Source organism: Rhinolophus sinicus, chromosome X (assembly GCF_036562045.2).
Source record: "Rhinolophus sinicus isolate RSC01 chromosome X, ASM3656204v1, whole genome shotgun sequence".
Taxonomy (NCBI): domain Eukaryota; kingdom Metazoa; phylum Chordata; class Mammalia; order Chiroptera; family Rhinolophidae; genus Rhinolophus; species Rhinolophus sinicus.
In genome coordinates, this window is record NC_133768.1 from 92,781,784 (window position 1) to 92,808,478 (window position 26,695).

At 37.1% G+C, this 26,695-nt stretch overlaps 1 protein-coding gene across 21 annotated transcripts in view; it reads right to left on the reverse strand.

Moving 5' to 3' along the window:
• ENOX2 (ecto-NOX disulfide-thiol exchanger 2) overlaps positions 1-26,695 on the reverse strand; it is a 432,409-nt gene that overhangs the window by 26,570 nt on the left and 379,144 nt on the right. For 17 of the 21 annotated variants that reach the window (XM_019716148.2, XM_074323651.1, XM_019716147.2 and 14 more), the window contains 2 exons: positions 20,421-20,602; positions 18,203-18,310 (listed from right to left, as the gene is read on the reverse strand). In XM_019716148.2, coding sequence (XP_019571707.2) covers positions 18,203-18,310; positions 20,421-20,602 — 290 coding nt within the window. The remainder of the gene's footprint in view (positions 1-18,202; positions 18,311-20,420; positions 20,603-26,695) is intronic. The other 4 variants (XM_074323653.1, XM_074323654.1, XM_074323655.1 and 1 more) reach the window with 1 other exon arrangement.

A 26,695-nucleotide genomic window follows, 5' to 3' on the forward strand; every position in this document is an offset into this window, starting at 1 on the left:
AGAATTAACATCGTTATAATTTCCATACTACCCAAAGCAATCTATATATTCAATGATATCCCTTTTAAAACAGCAATGACACTTATCACAGAACTAGAACAAATCATCTTAAAATTTATATGGAATCACAAAAGACCCTGAGTAGCCACAGCAATCTTGAGAAAGAAGAACAAAGTTGGAGGTATAACATTACCTGATATCATGTTGTTATGATAACTATAGCTGCAAGCTATAGATATCATAATAACATGGTACTGGCATAAAAACAGACACATAGATCAATGAAACAGAATAGAAAGCCCGGAAATAAACCAATGCCTATATGGTCATTAAATCTATGACAAAGTAAGTAAGACTATACATTGGGGTAAAGACAGTTCTATTCAGTGAATGGTGTTGGGAAAACTGGACAGACATATGCAAAGAAATGAAACTAGACCACTTTCTTACACCATATATATGAATAAAATAAACATGGATCAAAGACTTAAATGTAAGCCCTGAAACCATAAAACTCCTAGGAGTAAACACAGGCAGTAAACTCTTGGACAGTGCTCTTACTAATATTTTTTTTTCCTGCTATATCTCCTCATGCAAGGGAAACAAAAGGAAAAAAACAGACAAAAGGGACTATATCAAACCAAAAAGTTTTTGCACAGCAAAGGAAATCATCAAGCAAATGAAAAGACAATCTACTGAAAGGGAGAAGATATTCACCAATGAAACATGAGATAAGAGGTTAATATCCAAAATTTATAAAGAATTCATTCAACTTAACACCAAAAACAAACAAACAAACAAACAAACAATACAATTTAAAAATGGGCAGAGGACCTGAATAGACATATCTCCAAAGAGTATATAGAAATGGCCAATAGACATATGAGAAGATGCTCAATGCCTTAAAAACACAATGACATATCAACTCACACCTGTCAGAATGGCTATCATCAATAAACGAAAATACAACAAGTGTTTGCTAGGATGTGGTGAAAAGGGAACACTCATGCACTGTTAGTAGGACTGCAAATTGGTGCAGCCATTATGGAAAATGTTTTGGAGGTTCCTCAAGTAATTAAAAATAGAACTACCTTATGACCCAGCAATTCCTCTTCTGGCTATTTATCTCAAGGAATCCAAAACACTAATTTGAAAAGGTATATGTACCCCTAAGTTCATTGCAGCATTTATTACAATAGCCAAGATATGGAAGCAACCTAAGTGCCCATCAATAGACGACTGGATAAAGAAAAAGTAAGACACACACACACACACACACACACACACACACACACACACTGCACACACTGGAATATTACTTCACTATAAAAAACGAACAAAATCTTCTCATTTGTGACAACATGAATGGAACAATAGGGTATTATGGTAAGTGAAACAAGTCAGACTGAGAAAGGTAAATATAATATGATTTCACTTATATGTGGAACCTAAAAAACAGAATAATTGAAAAAAACAAAACAGAAACAGACTCATATATACAGAGAACAAATTGATGGTTGCCAGATGGGAGTGGGGTTGGGGTGTTGGATGAAAAAGGTTAAGGGATCCAGAAGTACAAGTTGATAGAAAACAGTCATGTAATTTAAAAGAAATCATAGGGAATATAATCAATAATATTGTACTAAATATAGTGCCAGGCTGGTACTAGACTAATTAGTGGGATCACATGTCAAGTTATGCAAATGTCTAACAACTATGCTGTATACCTGAAACTAACATAAAATAATATTGAATGCCAATTTTGATTGAAAAAACAAACAAACAAAAATCCTTGGAGAAAATGCAAACTCACAAAATAAAAATGCAGATTGATTTTGTATCCTGTAACTTTTCTGTATTTCTACATGTTTATTATTTCTAATAGTTTTTGGTGGAGTCCTTAGGGTTTTTTATATTAAGAATCATATCGACAGAAATGGTGGCATGAGGAGTGGTTCTTGAAATCTCCCCTGGAAGTGACAACAAATTGAACAGCTATAATTCAACAAAGGATTCCCTGCACAACACACAAACATGTCTGAGAGACCCATACATTGAATCACCTGAAGGTGGGCAAATCGGGCTAACAGGGGAGGAAGGAAGGGGTAAGTGCAGAGACGTGGGCCGCAGGGTTGCAGGATGCAGACCAGGGCTCACTGCAGTTGGGAGCTCACTGCAATCATGCAAGAGGGAAGAATTCTGGCTGCAGCACACCCACTGTGGCCCAGTCCTGCCTGAGGGATCAGCATATAATATGGCTGAAAGTAGCACTCACTACAGAGACCATGGAGCAAAGACCGAAAAAAGAAGAGTGACAATAGTGGTTTTAGCCCTCATTGCCAGGCAGAAAACAGAAAATAAAAACATGGAGACCAGCTGCCTTTCCCACTGCTCCCAGTGTAGGAAGTGGGATCCAGAAGAAATAGTAGTACTGTCAGATTAAATAACAGAATATCTACAGCACTGAGAACTGCAGCATCAGTCCTGCAGCCATAGACAACTAATTCCAGCAAAAAGGAAAGAAACTGTAGGGGCAAGACAACTGTGGGTTGGTAGTACCCATTGCTCAAGCCACAAATGCACCAGCCCCCTCTTAGAGGCCACTCCAATCCCACCTTTCTGGGTGGAACCCTGCAGGGGCAACCAGAGCCGCTGAGACACAGGATCTCCATGGGGCTGCAGGGGCAGCATTGGAATCTCAGAATCTCACAAGTCTATCGCTCTCACATCCTCCCACAGAGGCAGTGCCCTGAGACCCAGGCAACCTGCTCACAGGAGAATACCACCTTACAGGAAACCACTCATCATGTAAAAAGCCAGAACACCACAAGAGAAAATATAATGCTAGAGTGTGAGAGAAAACAAAAGGCTACAACAGGAGAGACAATAAAACATTCCATCAACACCTACTGGCAAGCATGGAAAGACCAGTTTATATCAACCTGTTGCAGAACTGTCGTGCGGGAGACCCTGCTCGCTGCGCCATTTGTTGTGCGCAGAGGCCTTCTCGCCGCACCATCTTTCAGGCGGGGCGGCCTGCGGGGTCTCTGCTCCCGCTCCCCACACAAGAACGCAGGATATGGTGAGGCCGAAAAGGAACACCCACGGAGCCATAGGTATGGGAGTCATACCACCACGGTCTCACTGGAGGCTGGGCCCACCGGACGCCGACCTGCCGTCCGCTTTTCCGCCAACCGACCGACCGACGACTCTCCTCCACTCTCTCGACTCTGTTCATCCCTCTCGGCTCTCCTCTTCCGCTCTCCTCGGCCCTCCTCTTCCGCTCTCTTCGGCTCTGCACGGCTCTGCTCGGCTCCTCGGCAATCCTCATAGCCGCAGCAGTTTTACCAGTGGCCAATCGGCTAACCGGCCACAGCCGACGGCGGATCAGCCACAGTCGACGACCATTCACCACCCGAGCCAGCACCCTTCCACGTGAGGCCGAGAGCCTGTAAACTACTTTCTGGGGCTCTGTCCCCACAAGAACCCACTTGCATAGAACCAGAAAGAGAAATAATAATTCATTAACTGCCATGAATAAGCAAGGTAACAAGACAGCTCAGAAAGAAAATTAAAACATTCCAGAAAACAAACATAAAGACATGGAAATATGTGACTTAAATGACAGAGAATTCAAGATTGCAGTTCTGAAAAAATTTAAAGAGATGTAAGAAAAGACAGAAAGGCAGTTTAATGTTTCAGAAACAAATTCAAAGAATAACATGAGCATTTTACGAAAGAGACTGAAATTTAAAAAAAGAACCAAATAGAATTTCTGGAGATTAAGAACTCAATAGAAGAAATTAAGAATGAAATAGCCAGCTTAGGTAGTAGAGTTGACCAGATGGAGGAAAGAATCAGTGTCATCGAAGATAGAAACCCGGAAATGATACGGATGGAAGAAGAAAGAGACGTGAGACTTAAAAGAAATGAAAGAACTCTACAAGAACTTTCTGACTCTGTCAGAAAGAGCAGTATAAGAATAATGGGCATACCAGAAGGACAAGAAAGAGAGAAGGGAACAGAGAATATATTCAAACAAATTGTCGATGAGAAGTTCCCAAACTTGTGGACAGAACTGGACCCTAGAATCCAAGAAGCAAATAGAACACCTGATTACCTCAATCCCAACAGGCCTTCTCCAAGGCACATTGTATTGAAGCTGTCTAAAATCACCGACAAAGAAAGAATCCTCAAGGGAGCCAGGGAAAAGAGACGGTAACCCACAAAGGAAAGTCCATTAGATTATCATCAGATTTTTCAGCAGAAACTCTGCAAGCCAGGAGGGAGTGGAAACAAATATTCAAATTATTGAAACAGACAAATAATGAGCCAAGAATAATGTACCCAGTAAAGACATCCTTTAGATATGAAGGAGGAATAAAGACCTTTCCAGACATCCAGAAGTTGAGGGATTTTTCTAATACACTACTTGCACTACAAGAAATACTAAAGGAGGCTATTTGACCAGCATCATCAGGGACAATTTGTGGCAAGCAAAATATTAAAAGGGGGAGAATAAAGGCCTGAACTGGAATATGGGAATAGAGAATGTAAACATGCTGAAGAAAATGGAATACTCTAAATATCAAACTTTCCTTTACATAAACTTAATGGTAACTGAACAAAAAAAATTCAGAACTGAAATATGTACTGCAATAAAAAAAAACAAAAAAAAAACACCAGAGGGAAGAATCATAAGAATACCACCATGCAGAAATAATAGACAACAATGAAAAAGGCAAAGAAACAATGGAGACACAGTCTTACCAAAAAACTAAAGATAGAATGACAGGAAATCTTCACATATCAATAATCACCCTAAATGTAAATGGACTGAGCTCACCAATAAAAAGGCACAGAGTAGCAAATTGGATAAAAAACTAAACCCAATCATATGCTGTCTCCAAGAGACACATCTCAGCTACAAGGACAAGCATAAACTCAAAGGGGAAGGGTGGAAATTGACACTCCAAGCAAATGGTATTTAGAGAAAATCAGGTGTACCCATACTGATATGAGATAAAACAGACGTCAGGGTGAAAAACATAACAAGAGACAAAGGTGGACATTTCATAATGGTAAAGGGAACTGTACAACAAGAAGACATAACAGTCATCAATATTTATGCCCCCAATCAGGGAGCACCGAAATACACCAAGCAACTACTAACAGAACGAAAGGGAGAAATCGACCAAAACACAATTATACTAGAGGACTTAAATACATCATTGACAGCTATGGATAGATCATCAAAAAAGAAAATAAATAATGAAATAGCAGCCCTGAATGACACATTAGGTGAAATGGACATAACTGAGATTTATAGAGCACTTCATCCCAAAACATCAGACTATATATTTTTTTCTGGTGTACATGGAATTTCCTCAAGGGTAGACCATATATTGGGACATAAAATAACTTCAGCAAACTTAAGAACATTGAAATCATATGAAGCATATTCTCTGATCACACGGCTTTGAAATTGGATATCAACTCCATAAAGAAAGCAGGATAAACCACAAACACTTGGATATTAAACAACATACTCTTAAAGAACGAATGGGTCAAAGAAGAAATTAGAGGAGAGATCGAAAGATACATAGAAACAAAAGAGAATAAAAATACATCCTACTAAAATTTTGGGGATGCAGCGACAGCAGTTTTAAGAGGGATATTTATATCATTAGTGGCCTATCTCAAGACACAAGAAAAATCCCATATAAGTAACATCACATTACACCTTAAAGAACTAGAAAAAGAAGAACACATGAAACCCAAGGTCAGCAGAAAAAAGGAAATAATAAAAATCAGAGCACAACTAAATGAAATAGAGAACAAAAAGAGAATAGAAAAAAATTAATGTGGAGACTTCCGGAAAAATGGCGGAGTGAGGTGAGTCTCTGTAAAGCTCCCCTGGAATTTATAAAGAATCGAACAACAAAAACTCCACAAAGGACTCCCTGCACAGCAGACAGGCAAGACGAAGAGGCCCACTACCGACTGAAATCACCTACAGGTGGGAGATTCGCGCGAGTGGAGGGAGGAGGAAAGGGAGCAGTGCGCGGAGCAGCGGGCGCAGGACGCAGACCTAGCTCAGTGCTCCGAGCTCGCTGCTTCCCGAAACTACTGCAGCTGCGAGTGAGGGAAGAACTCGGACTGCTAGGGCTCCGCTTATGGACCACAGGGCTGAGGTGACAGCATATAACACGGCTGAAACCAACGCTCACGGCAGACACCTCGGAGAAAGACTGAGGGAAAAAGGCAGAAAACGGTGGTTTAAGCCCGCACTGCCGAGCAGAGAACGGAGCGTTAGGCACTGAGACTAGCCGCCCCCTCCCTCCCCTCCCAGAGCTCGCCCCGCCCCCACCTGCCCGGTGTTAGAAGCGAAACAATAGCAGTATCAGATCAAAAGAACAGAAAATTTGCTATTTTGAGAACTGTGGACCGCAGACACAAATTCACAGCCCTACTAGTTCCGGCAAAGGGGAGAGAGCTGTGGAAGCAGGACTGGCTGTGGTGGTGGTCGCTGCCATTGCTCTGGGCCACCTCTCACAACTCACATTGCCCCTGACCCCACCTATCTGGGCGGATACCTGCAAGAGTAAACAGAACTGCTGAAACACATGGGCTCTGAATCAGGAGCTGGAAGAGCTTTGGAACATCAACAGCTCTCTGCATACCCACCGAGTCACTGCGCCCTGTGACCTAGACGAACTATTAACAGAGGAGAAGCCCGTCTCCCAGGGAATCCCCCCATTGTGTGAGAAGTTGGAATAGTGCAGAGAAAACATAGCACTACCGTGTGGGAGAAGAAAAAATAAGTTGCAGTTGGAGAAATAATAAAACATTCTACCAACAAGTACTGACAAACAAAAGAAAGACCGCTTTCTATCAACATGTTGCAGAAGTCACTCCTGTAGATGTCTAGGAAGAGAAATAGTAAATCCGTAATCTCCATGAATGACCAAGGCAACAAGATAGCTCAGAAAGAAAGTGAAAAATCTCCAGAGAAGGCACTTAAAGATACAGAAATATGTGACTTAAATGACAGAGAATTCAAGATTGCAGTTCTGAAAAAACTCAACGAGATACAAGAAAACACAGATAGGCAGTTAAATGAACTCAGAAACTCAATCAAAGAACAGCATGAGCATTTTACGAAAGAGATTGAAATTTTAAAAAAGAACCAAATAGAATTTCTGGAGATTAAGAACTCAATAGAAGAAATTAAGAATGAAATAACCAGCTTAGGTAGTAGAGTTGACCAGATGGAGGAAAGAATCAGTGACATCGAAGATAAAAACCTGGAAATGACACAGATAGAAGAAGAAAGAGACTTGAGACTTAAAAGAAATGAAAGAACTCTACAAGAACTTTCTGACTCCATCAGAAAGAGCAATATAAGAATAATGGGCATACCAGAAGGAGAAGAAAGAGGGAACAGAGAATATATTCAAACAAATTGTCGATGAGAACTTCCCAAATTTGTGGACAGAACTGGACCCTCGAATCCAAGAAGCAAATAGAACACCTAGTTACCTCAATCCCAACAGGCCTTCTCCAAGGCACATTGTATTGAAGCTGTCTAAAATCAACGACAAAGAAAAGAATCCTCAAGGCAGCCAGGGAAAAGAAGGCGGTAACTTACAAAGGAAAGCCCATTAGATTATCATCAGATTTTTCAGCAGAAACTCTACAAGCCAGGAGTGGAACCAAATATTCAAACTATTGAAAGAGAGAAACCATGAGCCAAGAATAATATATCCAGCAAAGATATCCTTTAGATATGAAGGAGGAATAAAGACCTTTCCAGACATACAGAAGCTGAGGGAATTTTCTAATACACGACCTGCACTACAAGAAATACTAAAGGAGGCTATTCGACCACCATCAACAGGGACAATTTGTGGCAACCAAAACTCAAAAAGGGGAGAGTAAAGGCCTGAACCGAATATGGGAATGGAGAAAGTAAGCGTGCTGAAGAAAATGGAATACTCTAAATATCAAACTTTCTTTTACATAAACTTAAGGGTAACCACTCAAAAAAAAAAACCCAGAACTGAAATATATACTGTAATAAAAGAAGAAACAGAGGGAAACATCATAGAATACCACCACACAAAAATAATAAACAACAAAAACACAAAGAAACAATAGAGACACAGCCTTACCAGAAAACTAAAAATAGAATGACAGGAAATCCTCACAAATCAATAATCACCATAAATGTAAATGGACTGAACTCACCAATAAAAAGCACAGAGTAGCAGATTGGATCAAAAAATGAAACCCAACCATATGCTGTCTCCAAGAGACACATCTCAGCTACAAGGACAAGCATAGACTCAAAGTGAAAGGGTGGAAATTGACACTCCAAGCAAATGGTACCCAGAGAAAATCAGGTGTAGCCATAATGATATCAGATGAAACAGACTTCAAGGTGAAAAAGATAACAAGAGACAAAGATGGACATTTCATAATGGTGAAGGGACTGTACAACAAGAAGACATAACAGTCATCAATATTTATGCCCCCAATCAGGGAGCACCGAAATACACCAAGCAACTACTAACAGAACTAAAGGGAGAAATTGACCAAAACACAATTATACTAGGGGACTTAAATACATCATTGACAGCTATGGATAGATCATCCAAACAGAAAATAAATAACGAAATAGTAGCCCTAAATGACACATTAGAAGAAATGGACATAATTGACATTTATAGAGCACTTCATCCTAAAACATCAGACTATACATTCTTTTCTAGTGTACATGGAACATTCTCAAGGATAGACCATATATTGGGACATAAAATCAGTCTCAACAAATTTAAGAAGATTGAAATCATACCATGCATATTCTCTGATCACAAGGCTTTGAAATTGATATCAACTGTAAAAAGAAAGCGGAAAAACACAAATACATGGAGATTAAACAACATACTTTTAAAGAAGGACTGGGTCAAAGAAGAAATTAGAGGAGAGATCAAAAGATACATAGAAACAAATGACAATGAAAATACATCCTACCAAAATTTTTGGGATGCAGCGAAAGCAGTTTTAAGAGGGAAATTTATCTCATTACAGGCCTATCTCAAGAAACAAGAAAACTCCCAAATAAATAACCTCATGTTACACCTTAAAGAACTAGAAAAAGAAGAACAAGTAAAACCCAAGGTCAGCAGAAGAAAGGAAATAACAAAAATTAGAGCAGAACTAAATGAAATAGAGAACAAAAGACAATAGAAAAAATTAATGTGACAAAGAGCTGGTTCTTTGAAAAGATTAACAAAATTGACAAACCCTTGGCTAGACTTACTAAGATAAAAGAGAAGACACTGATTAACAAAATCAGAAACGTAAAAGGGAAGTTATCACGGACACCACAGAAATACAAAGGATCATCCAAGAATACTATGAAGGACTATATGCCACCAAATTCAACAACCTAGAAGAAATGGACAAGTTCTTAGAAACATATAGCCTTCAAGGCTGAACCATGAAGAACTGGAAAATCTAAACAGACCGATCACCAATAACGAAATTGAATCAGTCATCCAAAACCTTCCCAAAAGCAAAAGTCCGGGACCAGATGGCTTCACTAGTGAATTCTACCAAACCTTCAAAGAGGATCTAATACCAATTCTGCACAAACTCTTCCAAAAAATTGAAGAAGAGACAGTACTCCCTAACTCATTTTATGAGGCCAACATTACCCTGATACCAAAACCTGGTAAGGACAGCACAAAAAAAAAAGACAACTACAGACCAATATCTCTGATGAATACTGATGCAAAAATCCTCAATAAAATTCTAGCAAATCGAATACAACAATACATTAAAAAGATTATTCATCACGACCAAGTGGGGTTCATCCCCGGGGCACAAGGATGGTTCAACATCGCAAATCCATCAATGTGATACATCACATAAACAAAATAAAGGACAAAAATCATATGATTATATCAATTGATGCAGAAAAAGCATTTGACAAGATACAACATCCATTTATGATTAAAACACTTAATAAAATGGGTATAGAAGGAAAATACCTTAACATAATAAAGGCCATATATGACAAGCCCTCTGCTAATCTCATAATTAATGGAGAAAAACTGAAGCCCTTTGCTCTACGTTCAGGAACACGACAGGGATGTCCCCTATCACCTCTGCTTTTCAACATAGTGTTGGAAGTCCTTGCCAGAGCAATCAGGCAAGAGAAAGAAATAAAAGGCAAGCAAATTGGGAATGAAGAAGTTAAATTATCAGTCTTTGCAGATGACATGATGCTATATATAGAAAACCCTAAAGACTCCACCAAAAAGCTATTAGAAACAATCAACGAATACAGTAAAGTTGCTGGCTACAAAATCAACGCACAAAAGTCCATTGCCTTCCTATATACTAACAATGAAATCTCAGAAAAAGAAATACAAAAAACAATTCCTTTTGCAATTGCACCAAAAGAATAAAATACCTAGGAATAAACTTAACCAAGGATGTGAAAGACCTATATGCTGAAAACTATAAGACATTTTTGAAAGAAATTGAAGAAGACACAAAGAAATGGAAAGACATTCCGTGCTCATGGATTGGAAGAATCAACATAGTTAAAATGGCCATATTACCCAAAGCAATATACAGATTCAATGCAATCCCCATCAAAATCCCAATGGCATATTTTAAAGAAATAGAACAAAAATCATCAGATTTGTTTGGAACCACAAAAGACCCGAATAGCCAAAGCAATCTTAAGAAAAAGAACAATAATGGAGGTATCACACTTCCTGACTTTGGCTTGTACTACAGGGCTACAATAATCAAAACAGCATGGTATTGGCAGAAAAACAGACACATAGACCAATGGAATAGAATTGAGAACCCAGAAATAAAACCACATAAATATGGACAGATAATTTTTGACAAAGAAGCTAAAAACATACAATGGAGCAAAGACAGCCTCTTCAATAAATGGTGCTGGGAGAATTGGATAGCCACGTGCAAAAGAATGAAACTGGACTGCTATTTGTCACCATGTACCAAAGTTAATTCAAAATGGATCAAAGACTTAAGCATAAGACCTGACACAATAAACTGCATAGAAGAAAACATAGGTACTAAACTTATGGACCTTGGGTTCAAAGAGCATTTTATGAACTTGACTCCAAAGGCAATGGAAGTAAAAGCTAAAATAAACGAATGGGACTATATGAAACTTAAAAGCTTCTGCACAGCAAAAGAAACCATTGACAAAATAAAGAGGCCACCAACTGAATGGGAGAAGATTTTTGCAAACAGTGCCTCCGATAAGGGGCTAGTATCCAGAATATACAAGGAACTCATGCAACTCAACAACAAAAAACAAACAACCCAATTGAAAAATGGGCAGAGGACTTGAAGAGACATTTCTCCAAAGAGGACATACAAATGGCAAATAGACATATGAAAAATGCTCAACATCACTAATCATCAGAGAAATGCAAATCAAAACCACAATGAGATATCACCTCACCCCAGTCAGAATGGCTATCATCAACAAGACAAATAGTAACAAATGTTGGAGAGGCTGTGGAGAAAAAGGAACCCTCATACACTGTTGGTGGGAATGCAGACTGGTGCAGCCGTTATGGAAGGCAGTGTGGAGGTTCCTCAAAGAATTACGAATAGAATTGCCATATGACCCAGCAATCCCTCTCCTGGGTATCTACCCAAAAAATCTGAAAACATTTAGAGATAAAGACACGTGTGCTCCAATGTTCATTGCAGCTTTGTTTACTGTGGCCAAGACATGGAAACAACCAAAATGTCCTTCGATAGATGAATGGATAAAGAAGTTGTGGTATATATACACAATGGAATACTATTCGCAGTAAGAAAAGATGATATAGGAACATTTGTGACAACATGGATGGATCTTGAGAGAGTAATGCTGAGCGAAACAAGTCAGACAGAAAAAGCAGAGAACCATGTGATTTCACTGATATGTGGTATATAAACCAAAAACAACAAAAGAACAAGACAAACAAATGAGAAACAGAAACTCATAGACACAGACAATAGTTTAGTGGTTGCCAGAGGGTAAGGGGGGGGGTGGGGGGTGGGAGATGAGGGTAAGGGGGATCGAATATATGGTGATGGAAGGAGAACTGACTCTGGGTGATGAACACACAATGGGATTTATAGATGATGTAATACAGAATTGTACACCTGAAATCTATGTAATTTTAGTAACAATTGTCACCCCAATACATTTAATTAAAAAAAAAAAGAAAAAAATTAATGTGACAAGAGCTGGTTCTTTGAAAAGATGAACAAAATTGATAACCCTTGGCTAGACTCACTAAGATAAAAAGAGAGAAGACACTAATAAAGAAAATGAGAAATGAAAAAGGGGAAGTTATCACGGATGCCACAGAAATACAAAGGATCATCCAAGAATAGTATGAAGTACTGTATGCCACCAAATTCAATAACCTAGAAGAAATGGACAAGTTCTTAGAAACATATACCCTTCCAATGCTGAACCATGAAGAACTGGAAAATCTAAACAGACCGATCACCAGTAACGAAATTGAATCAGTCATCCAAAACCTTCCCAAAAGCAAAAGTCCGGTACCAGATGGATTCACTAGGGAATTCTACCAAACCCTCAAAGAGGATCTAATACCAATCCTGCTCAAACTCTTCCAAAAAATTGAAGAAGAGACAGTACTCCCCAACTCATTTTATGAGGCCAACATTACCCTGACACCAAAAGCTGGTAAGGATAACACAATAAAAGAAAACTACAGACCAATATCTCTGATGAATATAGATGCAAAAATCTGAAAGAAAATTCTAGCAAATCGAATGCAAAAATGCTATTCATCATGACCAAGTTGGATTCATCCCAGGGTTACAAGGATGATTCAACATATGGTAATCCATCAATGTGATACATCACATAAACATAATTAAGGACAAAAGTCATATCATTATATCAATTGATGCAGAAAAAGCATTTGACAAGACAAAACATCCATTTATGATTAAAACACTTAAAAAATTGGTATAGAGGGAAAACACCTTAACATAATAAAGGCCATGTATGACAAACCCTCAGCTACTCTCATAATTAACAGTGAAAAACTGAAGCGCTTTGCTCTATGTTCAGGGACATGACAAGGCTGTTCCCTATCACCTCTGCTTTTCAACAGTGTTGGAAGTCCTTGCCAGAGCAATCAGGCAAAATAAATAAATAAAAGGCAGTCAAATTGGGAATGAAGGAGTTAAATTGTCTCTCTTTGCAGATCACATGATGCTATATATAGAAAACCCCAAAGACTCAACCAAAATGCTATTAGAAACAATTGATGAATACAGTCAAGTTGCCAGCTACAAAATCAACATACAAAAGTCCATTGCATTCTCATATACTAACAATGAAACTTAAGCAAAAGAAATAAAAAAAAATTCCTTTTGCAATTGCACAAAAAGAATAAAATACCTAGGAATAAACTTAACCAAGGATGTGAAAGAACTATATGCTGAAAACTATAAGACATTTTTGAAAGAAATTGAAGAAGACACAAAGAAATGGAAAGACATCCCGTGCTCTTGGATTGGAAGAATCAACATAGTTAAAATGGCCATATTACCAAAAGCAATAACAGATTTAATGCAATCCCCATCAAAATCCCAATGGCATGTTTTAAAGAAATAGAACAAAAAATCATCAGATTTGTTTGGAACCACAAAAGACCCCGAATAGCCAAAGCAATCTTAAGGAAAAAGAACAATAATGGAGGTATCACACTTCCTGACTTTGGCTTGTACTACAGGGCTACAATAATCAAAACAGCATGGTGTTGGCAGAAAAACGGACACATAGACCAATGGAATGGAATTGAGAATCCAGAAATAAAACCACATAAATATGAACAGATAATTTTTGACAAAGATGTAAAAAACATACAATGGAGAAAAGAAAGCCTCTTCAAAAAACAGTTCTGGGAAAATTGCAATGCCACATGCAAAAGAGTGAAACCAGACTGATCAATCTGTTACCATGTACCAAGATTAACTGAAAATGGATCAAAGACATAAATATAAGCTCTGAGACAATAAACTGTATAGAAGAAAGCATACACACTAAACTTATAGACCGTGGGTTCAAAGAGTATTATGAATTTGACCTCAAAGGCAAAAAGTTAAAATAAATGAATGGGACTATATAAAACCAAAAAGCTTGTGCACAGCAGAAGAGACCGTCCACAAAATGAAGAGGCAACCAACTGAATGGGAGAAGATATTTGCAAGCAACACCTCCCATAAAGGGCTAATATCCAAAATATATAAGGAACTCATACAAATCACCAACAAAAAGGCAAACAGCCAAATTTAAAAACGGTGATAGTACATGAACAGAAACCTCTCCCAACAAGACATACAAACGGCTGACAGATACATGAAAAAATGTTCAACTTCAGTAGCTATTAGGGAAACACAAATCAAAAGCACAATGAGATATCACCTCACACTTGTTACAGTGGCTATTATCAACAAGACAAGGCTGTGGAGAGAAAGGAATCCTCATACACTGTTGGTGGGAATGTAAATTGGTACAGCCCCTATGGAAAACACTATGGAGGTTCCTCAAAAAATTACGAGTAGAATTACCATATGACTCAGCAATCCCTCTCCTGGGTATATAACCCAAAATTCTGAAAACATTTATCCATAAAAATATATGTGCTCTGATATTCATTGCAGCTTTATTTATGGTGACCAAAACATGGAAACAACAACAGTGTCCTTCCATAGATGATTTGATAAAGAGGATATAGTATATATATACATGGAATACTACCCTCCCATAAGAAAAGACGAAATGCTGTCATTTGCAGCAACATGGATGGATCTTGAGATTATTATGCTAAGTGAAATAAGTCAGACAGAAAAAGCAGAGAACCATATGATTTCACTGATATGTGGTATGTGAACCAAAAACAACAAAAGAACAAAACAAACAAATGAGAAACAGAAATTCATAGACACTGACAATAGTTTGGTAGTTACCAGCGGGTAAGGGGGGAAGGGGTGTTAGATGAGGGTAAAAGGGATCAAATATATGGTGATGGAACAAAACTGACTCTGAGTGATGAACACACAATGTGATATATAGATGATGTATTACAGAATTGTACACTGAAACCTATGTACCTTTACTAAAAATTGTCCCCCTAGTAAACTTCAATTAAAAAAATAAAAATAACCAGAGGGTAAGGGGGTGGGGGGTGGGAGATGAGGGTAAGGGGGGTCAAATATATGGTGATGGAAGGAGAGCTGACTCTGGGTGGTGAACACACAATGGGATTTATAGATGATGTAATACAGAATTGTACACCTGAAATCTATGTAATTTTACTAACAATTGTCACCCAAATAAATTAAAAATAAAATAAAATTAAAAATGAATAAATGAGTGGGACTACATCCAACTAAAAAGCTTCTGCACAGCATAAGAAACCATCAAAAAAAAAAAAAGAGGCATCCAACTGTATGGGAGAAGATATTTGCAAACAATGCCTCCAATAAGGGGCTAATTTCCAAAATACATAAAGAACTTGTACAACACAACATAAAAACAAACAATCCAATTGAAAAATGGGCAGAGTACCTGAACAGACACATCTCCCATGAAGACATACAAATGGCCAACATATATATGAAAAAATACTCAACTTCACTAGTTATTAGGTAAATTCAAATCTAAACCACAATGAGATGCCACCTTACACCTGTTTGAATGGCTATCCTCAACAAGACAAGTAATAACAAGTGTGGGAGAGGCTGTGGAGAAAAAGGAACCCTCATACACTGTTGGTGGGAATGTAAATTTGTACAGCCAGTATGGAGAACAGTATGGAGGTTTCTCAAAGAATTACTAATAGAATTATCATACAACCCAACAGTCTCTCTTCTGGGTATCTACCCAAAAAATCTGATAGCATTTATCTGTAACATAGGGGTACATTTATCTGTACATTTAAATGTACTCCTATGTTCACTGAAGCATTATTCATGGTGGCCAAGACATGGAAACAGCCAAAGTGTCTTTCAATAGATGATTGGGTAAAGAATATGTGGTATAGTATATATACAATGGAATATTACTTGGGCATAAGAAAGATGAAATACTTCCATTTGCAACAACATGGATGGATCTTGAAATTATCTTGCTAAGCGAAATACGTTAGACAGAAAGAGTTGAGAACCATATTACTTCACTCATATGCGGGATATGAAACTGAAATCAACAGAGGAACAAGACAAACAACAACAACAAAAAACTCACACACACAGAGACACAGAGAAGTTTAGTGGTTACCAGAGTGTAAGAAAATGGGGTGGTAGAAGAGGTAAAGGGGGTCAAATATATGATGATGGAAGGAGAATTGACTATGGGTAGTGAACACAGAATGCAATATATAGATTACATGTTATAGAAATGTAACCTATATAACTTGAAACCTATATAATTTTACTAACCAATGTCACTCAACACATTTTTTTCTTTTCTTTCTTTTTTTCTTTTTTTAATTTTATTTTATTAAATTTATTGGGGTGACAATAAAGACACGTGTGCTCCAATGTTCATTGCAGCTTTGTTTACGGTGGCCAAGACATGGAAACAACCAAAATGTCCTTCGATAGATGAATGGATAAAGAAGTTGTGGTATATATACACAATGGAATACTATTCGGCAGTAAGAAAAGATGATATAGGAACATTTGTGACAACATGGATGGATCTTGAGAGAGTAATGCTGAGCAAAACAAGTCAGACAGAAAAAGCAGAGAACCATGTGATTTCACTGATATGTGGTATATAAACCAAAACAACAAAAGAACAAGACAAACAAATGAGAAACAGAAACTCATAGACACAGACAATAGTTTAGTGGTTGCCAGAGGGTAAGGGGGGGTGGGGGTGGGAGATGAGGGTAAGGGGGATCGAATATATGGTGATGGAAGGAGAACTGACTCTGGGTGATGAACACACAATGGGATTTATAGATGATGTAATACAGAATTGTACACCTGAAATCTATGTAATTTTACTAACAATTGTCACCCCAATAAATTTAATTAAAAAAAAAAAAAAAAAAGGAAAGGAAAGAAAAAAAAAAAAGAATTTAAAAGCATGTTGTAAATTGTATCCAGAAGAAAACACTTTCCATGATTTGTTTCAACTACACCATGGTTGCCATTTCTTAATGGCACTCTGGAGTAAGTCACTATGCTGGCAAACATGCCCAGTGCCTGTATGCATTGCATGTTCCTGAGCGGAGCACAGAAGACAAAGAGCATGCGCTCTTGTGGAACTGTAGCATTGTTGATTTCTGGCTCTTGATCTAAGATCTTAATCTTCTCTTTCTTCTGAGACATTGAAATTTGGCAGTTGTGTTCAATGGGCCTCCCTTTTCAGAGGGTAACTTCAGTTGAATGTTCAGGCATAAAGGAAATTAGTAAAGGAAGATGGAGACACCATCAGTAGACTTTACATACTTTAAATAGACTGGGCATCCCATTCATGGTTGTGATACACTAATCCACCCAGATGTTAATAGACTTTCTTAGAGGGCCTCACTGGTGGTTCTTATTAGGGAAAGTCCCATCTTGCCTTCCCTGTTTCTGTCATCTAACTTTAGAATATTGTGTCTCCTTGTTTACTTTCCATGGTTTCCCCCATTTTGGTTTTGGCTATTTCCTGCAGCTGCTCATTATTACATTAGATGGAGTGTCTGCAAAGAAATGTCAATGTTCTAGTTGCACTTGCATTTCTTCATTTAATGAAGTGCTTAAATAAAGGTACTCTGTTACATGAGTTTTCTGTGTTGTTATTTGCTTGACAAGATGAAGCTGGGATGAGGTGTACACTTGGGTCTTCTCCAAGAGGGAATACTGAGGAATTTTAGGGATGTACTGACTTTTTTCATTGAAAAGTACACTCTATAGTACCCTTAGAAATGCCAAGGACTCACACTTAAAAGCAGAGTCTTTGAGTCAAGAATTACCCTGGAGGTGGGGCTTTTAATCTCCAATCAGCCAAACATTCCACATTGATTCCTATTGAAACAACTTCGACGGCATTTTCATTGTCACTGAAAGTGGGGCAGGGGCAAGGGAAAAAGTTCACTTAGGACTCATATACCTTTTCCTTAAGATTTTCCAACCCCTTTTCCACCTGTATCTTGTCATCTTTGATTTTTTCAAGTTCAGCTTCTTTCCTTTTGTATTCCTCTTGGACTTTGAGTAGATGCTACAAGAAAGACCAAAGACAATCAATCTTAAGAAGTCACACTTCATTTAGAAGCCCTGGCTGAAATTAGATATTAGGCTGGCCTGCCTAACTTTACCCCAATACATACAACCATTTCTCTATGCAGAAATACTAAATGGAAAATCAAGATACTTTTCACTTAAGGTTATTTTATTTGGCTTTTATGAACTTCCTTTGTATTTGTTCATATTTTAGAAAGAGTCTGAGAAACTAACTGAACTAATCACTTAACTTTCCTATTCTAGCCAGGGGTAAGGGCAGTGCACAGTTAATACTGTGTGGACAATATCTTGATTGCTGCATAGAACTGAATTTAATGTTGTAAAACATCCTTGCAAATAGCCATTTTCCAAGCCAAATTCGATTTCTGTGAGGAAAGTAATAGAGACTCCAAATTTTACAAATGTTAGTTTCCATAACAGTAAGCAAGGAACTGGATTCATCATCATTAATAATTACAACAAATACTACTTATTAGGATTTAGCATGTGCCAAGCACTGTGCAAAGGATTTCATGTGCATGATCTCAATTAAGACTCACAATAACCCTGCGATACATAATCTTGAGCCTTAGAGAGTTTTAGTTATTTGCCTAAGGTTATTCAGTGGCAAAGCTGGGATTTAAATCCAGGTTGGATCAACCCCATAGTTCATGCTCTTAGTCACCATATTAGACTACACATCTTTTTGGGATAATATGTGAGAAATCTTATCATTGTTTGCAAGTCTATTTTCCAATAAAATGTGACCAAAATGAGTGAAGTTAATTATTCACAAGTAGAGACCTAATTGTCAGGTCTTTGAAGTGATGAAATGAAAAAAAATTCATCATTTTGAAATTGTATTTAAGTAGCAGAATTGTCCTTATGTGGAATGGTTTCAAAATCAAGGTAAGAGGGGAAACAACAACAAGAAGATGTTTCCAAAGTCCTGTTTTTCAAAGACTTACAAAAGACTATTGGAACTGCTAAAAGACACAGTACGATGTACATTGTCAAAATTCTTTGAAGTCTAGCTGAGGAGATGCAATTTTTGGTGGAAAGATCTCTGATATAATAATTTGCATGTTCTAATTAAATTTCATGAAGACAGTAAAAGAAAGGTAAGCATTATTTCACACATTTTGCTAACAGGAAAGGTGAAATATTAATATGATATTGCTTGTCACCCAGAAAGACAATAGTAGCAGAATTAATAGGAATATGGACGTCTTAGAGCCAGAAGAGACTTCCTGTTCACAATTTCTATCCAGCCATAAGCTTTGCTCTAGATAATTCCAAGGAATACAATTAAAAAATTATTGCATAATTTAAGTTGCAAGGAAAATGCCCAGTAGTCTGGCAAGACAGAAGAGGATAGTACCCATACTTAGATGTACTATTCCTTTATTATAATTAGAACAAATATCTTTTCACTTGCAGGCTCACTGTGGTGATGGTTACATGAAATTTCTAGGTATTGAGCACCTGTTACACAATGTTGTATTTGAATGCAATTACAATTGGATGTACTTATTTACTTTACTTTTTATACTTGGAGAATGTGCAGGTAAATTCATTCACATAAATGACTGTGAGAACAAAACAAAATAAAAGCAAAATGATATTAAGTGCCCAAACCATTGGTACTTAAAAACCTTTAATACCCCTACTTCCACCCAAATCAAGGGTAGGATTCCTGCCATTCCTTCTAAAAGGCTGTATTATTCAGCATTGTATAAACTTGATACTTATTCACCAGCACTTTTTCATATCTAAATAATTGGGGTTCTTCATTAAGGACTCTGAGGCCCTGTCTAGATCCCAAAGTATCTTCCGAAACATAAAAAATAGATTATGTTCAATGCAGTTTGGTTAAATATGTTTCACTGAGTTCTCATTCTTTGAAAATTGGTGATCCATTGCTATCTCTGTATTAACCAGAATATTTCATTAACCACAACACATAATCCCTTCCTCAGCTATGCTAGTGAACAGTATATCAAGAAGAATAAGAGGATTGCTATTGTATTTGCTTGCAGGGGATCCTTTTACAGCTGAGGAGCTAATGCTATCCTTTGAAAAAGCTTAGAAAACCAGAATGCCTTTACCTGTTGCATTCCTTGCAGGGCTTGTTGCAGGAGTTTCAGCTGCTGTTCCTTGTTTGGGTCATCTTCTTTGTGGGCTTTGCCTTGTTCTTGCTTTAGCAGTTCTACTTCATTCCTATAGGCATCAAGCTGCCAACGGAGGCTGTCATTTTCTTCCTTCAGAGCTTCTGCCTGTGATACTAAGGCTAAACAATCAATATAAAATACTAAAACAACATATCCATATTCCTTTGTGCTTCACCTAATTACCATGAAAACTTGGTATTTTAAATTGATGTGTATAAAAAGCTTTCCGATGAGAAACTTTAGGTCTGAGATGATCATTGCAGCAAGAGATGGACCCAAAAGCACACAGGCCCATTTTTGTAAATGAACACAGGATTCCAACACATGAAAGTTGGAATCATGTTTCATATTCTCCATCCCAAATATAACTAAGATATTTCCATGTAACATCAGTTACTTTTATTTGAAATGCAGCAACTGATAAGAACCCTATAACAATAATATATAGGGCAAATTGTCTTAAACTACTGACTGTCCACATAATTCTGTTGACAGTAGTTTTAAAAATGTAGCCTTGACTGGTCCAATAGAGGAATGGTAATTGTAAAAATTAAGAAATAAGACTTCAGTTTTTGGTCTAGCTTAGAAGTCACTACTCCATCCTAACAAGTTAAAAGCAGAACAAACGGAAAAAAATCAACAACTCTTCTTAGATCCACCAGAGGAGTGAAGTAGCAGGACAAATGGCTACCCCCAAAACGGGAGAGACAGATAGGCAAATATAGAGAATAGCAAACTTACCAGACCAGAAACCCATGAGCAGAAACCTCCACAGGAACCAGTGACAAGACAGAAAACCTAAACTGTAATTGCCAAATTGCTAGAGGCTCAGTATGGACAAATCTGAGCATTAAAAAGTCTAGGCGGACCCAGTCACAGCAAGGTCCCTTGTGAGTTTTATCTCTAAGAGCTCAACGAGTGAATATCTGAGAAAAATCCCCTTGTACTTCCAACAGGAAGGGAAATAAACCATTTTGAAATATGCCAGACATTCTGTTCTTCTTAACAAGGCCTGCCTTCAAAAGAAACTATTCTACCAGAGCCTAACCTGCTGGGGTACTACTACAGCCTAACCACCTGAAGAAGGGAAATACGCAACTCTAGCCCTCTGTAGTCATCCTGTCCTATCTAAGGGGGGAGAAAAAACTGAAAACACTTGTGAAGTTCACAGTCCAGAGGTATGGGCTCATTAAAAGACTGAGACATAATCATAGGACTATAGAATGCTTCCCCTCCACCTGCACCTTACTGCCACACCACTAAAGTCCTATTTACTAGAGTTCCTTTCACCTAGTACATGATGTCCAGATTTCAACAAAAATTACAAGGCATACTAAAAGGTAAAAAGCATAATTTGAAGAGACTAAACAGGGATCAGAACCAGAGTCAGATATAGCAGGAAAGTTGGAATTATCAGACATGGAATTTGAAACAACTATGGTGAGTATGTTAGGATTTAATGGAAAAAAGTAGGTAACATGCAAAAACAGATGGATAATGTAATCAGAGTAATGGAGATTCTAAGAAATAATCAAATAGAAAAGCTAGGGATAAAAAACATTGTAACAGAAATAAAAAAAAAGCCTTTGATAGGCTTATTAATAGACTGGATGTAGCTCCGGAAAAAAAATTCTCTGAGCTTGAGAATATTACAATAGAAATAGCCTAAACTGAAAAGCAAGGAGAAAAAAGACTGAAAAAACAACAACACCCAAACAGAATATTCAAGAACTGTGGGCCAACTACAAAAGATGTAGCACATGCATAATGAGAATTTCAAAAGGGAAAGACAAAGGAACAGAAGCAATATATGAAGTAATAATGACTGAAAATTTCCTGAAATTAATGTTATATATCGAATCTCAGATCCAGGAAGCTCAGAGAACATCAAACAGGATAATGCCAAAAAATTAGACCTAAACAGACACCTCATCAAAGATACACCATTGGCAAGTAAACATCATCATATGTCATCATATGTAATTAAGGAATTGCAAATTAAAACAACAATGTGATATCACTACATACCTATTAGAATTGACGAAATCCAAAACAAAGACAACACCAAGTTTTGGCAAGGAGGAATTATCCATCACTGGTAGTGGTAATGCAAAATGGTGCAGCCACTTTGAAAGACAGTCTGGCAGTTTCTCACAAAATTAAACATATTCTTAGTATAGGATCCAGCAATCATGCTCCTTGGTTTTTACCCAAGTGAACTGAAAACGTATGTCTCCACAAAAACCTGCACATGGATTTTATAGCAGCTTTATTCATAATTGCTAAAACTTGGAAACAGCCACAATATTCTTTAGTAGGTGATGGATAAACAAACTGGTATATCCAGACACTGGAATATTATTTGGCACTAAAAAGAAATGAGCTAAATGCATATTATTAACTGAAAGAACCAACTGAAAAGGCTACATACTGTATGATTCCTACTATATGACACTTCCAAAAAGTCAAAACTATGGACCCAGTAAAAAGGTCAGTGGTTTCCAGGTGCTAGAGGGAGAAGGAAGGATGAACAGTCAGAGCACAGAGGAATTTTAGTGCAGTGAAACTATTCTTATGATAATCTAATGGTGGGTACATACATTTTGAGTATTTGTCTAAACACATAGAATGTACAACTCCAAGAGTAAATTAACTCTAATGCAAACTATGGATATTGGGTGATAATGATGCATTCGTTGGTTGCAACAAATGTAACCTATGTAATTTTACTAACCATTGTCACTCTAATGAATTTAATTAAAAAAGTACCCCTGTGGTGTGGGATGTCAATAGAGGAGGAAAGTGCCGGGGTGGGGAGTTGGGGTATTTGGGAACTCTCTGTATTTCCTGCTCAATTTTGTTGTGAACCTGAACCTGATCTAAAAATTAAAGTTTATTAATTAAAAAAATATAAGACACATGGGGAAACCTAGGTTAAATTTAATTATTTATAGTTATGGCATATTTTTCAAGGTCAAAAATCATAAAAGCTGTTTCAAAAGTATTTAATCAGAAGATTTTCTTTTACTCAAAAATTTTTATGGAGTACCTTCCATGTCCTGGACTTATGAGTATGTTAAACAATGAGATTCTACTAATCTCTATTGTTTACATGCCAAATTAATGGAAACATTTGTAGTTTATTCATTTTTTCATTCCCAACAGAGCATAAAGCCCAGAAAAGAGACATTATCAAAGGATTAAAATTACAAATTGGTATATTGAATGTATATGAATGTGGAAAGGCAATTTGACAAAGGTGTGGATTTTTGTCAGCTGTCTATGGAGAGGGATTTTGGATAGCAGAAAGTAAAAGAAAGTAATGGAAATAAAAATCTTCAAGATTGCAAATATGTTCTCCCATTCATTCTGTTGAATATTTGTTTTTGTTGATGGTTTCTTTTGCTGTGCAGAAGATTTTTATTTTGATATAGTCCCATTCATTTTTTTTTAATTTATTGGGGTGACAATTGTTAGTGAAATTACATAGATTTCAGGTGTAAAATTCTGTATTATATCATCTATAAATACCATTGTGTGTTCATCACCCAGAGTCAGTTCTCCTTCCATCACCATATATTTGATCCCTTTTACCCTTATCTACGACCCGCCTCCCCACTTACCCTCTGGTAACCACTAAACTATTGTCTAGGTCTATGAGCTTTTGTTTCTCATTTGTTTGTCTTGTTCTTTTGTGTTTCTGGTTTATATACCACATATCAGTGAAATCACATGGTTCTCTGCTTTTTCTGTCTGACTTATTTCGCTTAGCATTATAATCTCAAGATCCATCCATGTTGTCACAAATGGTCCTATTTCATCTTTTCTTACCGCCGAATAGTATTCCATTGTGTATATATACCACAACTTCTTTATCCATTCATGGATCGAAGGACATTTTGGTTGTTTCCACGTCTTGGCCACGGTAAATAAAGCTGCAATGAACATTGCAGCACACGTATCTTTATAGATAAATGTTTTCAGATTTTTTGGGTAGATCCAGACACTGGAATATTATTTGGCACTAAAAAGAAATGAGCTAAATGCATATTATTAACTGAAAGAACCAACTGAAAAGGCTACATACTGTATGATTCCTACTATATGACACTTCCAAAAAGTCAAAACTATGGACCCAGTAAAAAGGTCAGTGGTTTCCAGGTGCTAGAGGGAGAAGGAAGGATGAACAGTCAGAGCACAGAGGAATTTTAGTGCAGTGAAACTATTCTTATGATAATCTAATGGTGGGTACATACATTTTGAGTATTTGTCTAAACACATAGAATGTACAACTCCAAGAGTAAATTAACTCTAATGCAAACTATGGATATTGGGTGATAATGATGCATTCGTTGGTTGCAACAAATGTAACCTATGTAATTTTACTAACCATTGTCACTCTAATGAATTTAATTAAAAAAGTACCCCTGTGGTGTGGGATGTCAATAGAGGAGGAAAGTGCCGGGGTGGGGAGTTGGGGTATTTGGGAACTCTCTGTATTTCCTGCTCAATTTTGTTGTGAACCTGAACCTGATCTAAAAATTAAAGTTTATTAATTAAAAAATATAAGACACATGGGGAAACCTAGGTTAAATTTAATTATTTATAGTTATGGCATATTTTTCAAGGTCAAAAATCATAAAAGCTGTTTCAAAAGTATTTAATCAGAAGATTTTCTTTTACTCAAAAATTTTTATGGAGTACCTTCCATGTCCTGGACTTATGAGTATGTTAAACAATGAGATTCTACTAATCTCTATTGTTTACATGCCAAATTAATGGAAACATTTGTAGTTTATTCATTTTTTCATTCCCAACAGAGCATAAAGCCCAGAAAAGAGACATTATCAAAGGATTAAAATTACAAATTGGTATATTGAATGTATATGAATGTGGAAAGGCAATTTGACAAAGGTGTGGATTTTTGTCAGCTGTCTATGGAGAGGGATTTTGGATAGCAGAAAGTAAAAGAAAGTAATGGAAATAAAAATCTTCAAGATTGCAAATATGTTCTCCCATTCATTCTGTTGAATATTTGTTTTTGTTGATGGTTTCTTTTGCTGTGCAGAAGATTTTTATTTTGATATAGTCCCATTCATTTTTTTTTAATTTATTGGGGTGACAATTGTTAGTGAAATTACATAGATTTCAGGTGTAAAATTCTGTATTATATCATCTATAAATACCATTGTGTGTTCATCACCCAGAGTCAGTTCTCCTTCCATCACCATATATTTGATCCCTTTTACCCTTATCTACGACCCGCCTCCCCCTTACCCTCTGGTAACCACTAAACTATTGTCTAGGTCTATGAGCTTTTGTTTCTCATTTGTTTGTCTTGTTCTTTTGTGTTTTGGTTTATATACCACATATCAGTGAAATCACATGGTTCTCTGCTTTTCTGTCTGACTTATTTAAGCTTAGCATTATAATCTCAAGATCCATCCATGTTGTCACAAATGGTCCTATTTCATCTTTTCTTACCGAATAGTATTCCATTGTGTATATATACCACAACTTCTTTATCCATTCATGGATCGAAGGACATTTTGGTTGTTTCCATGTCTTGGCCGGTAAATAAAGCTGCAATGAACATTGGAGCACACGTGTCTTTATAGATAAATGTTTTCAGATTTTTGGGTAGATACCCAGGAAACGGATTGCTGGGTCATATGGTAATTCTATTCATAATTTTTGAGGAACCTCCACACTGCCTTCCATAGCAGCTGCACCAGTCTGCATTCCCACCAACAGTGTATGAGGGTTTCTTTTTCTCCACAGCCTCTCCAACACTTGTTACTATTTGTCTTGTTGATGATAGCCATTCTGACTGGGGTGAGGTGATATCTCATTGTGGTTTTTATTTGCATTTCTCTGATGATTAGTGATGTTGAGCATTTTTTCATATGTCTATTTGCCATTTGTATGTCCTCTTTGGAGAAATGTCTCTTCAGGTCCATTGCCCATTTTTCCATTGGGTTCTTTGTTTTTTTTGTTGCTGAGTTGCATGAGTTCTTTGAATATTTTGGATACTAGCCCCTTACTAGAAGGTTTGCAAAAACCTTCTCCCATTCAGTTGGTTGCCTCTTTATTTTGTCGATGGCTTCTGTTGCTGTGCAGAAGCTTTTAAGTTTGATATAGTCCCATTCATTTATTTTAGCTTTTATTTCCCTTGACTTTGGAGTAAAATTCATAAAACGCTCTTTGAACCC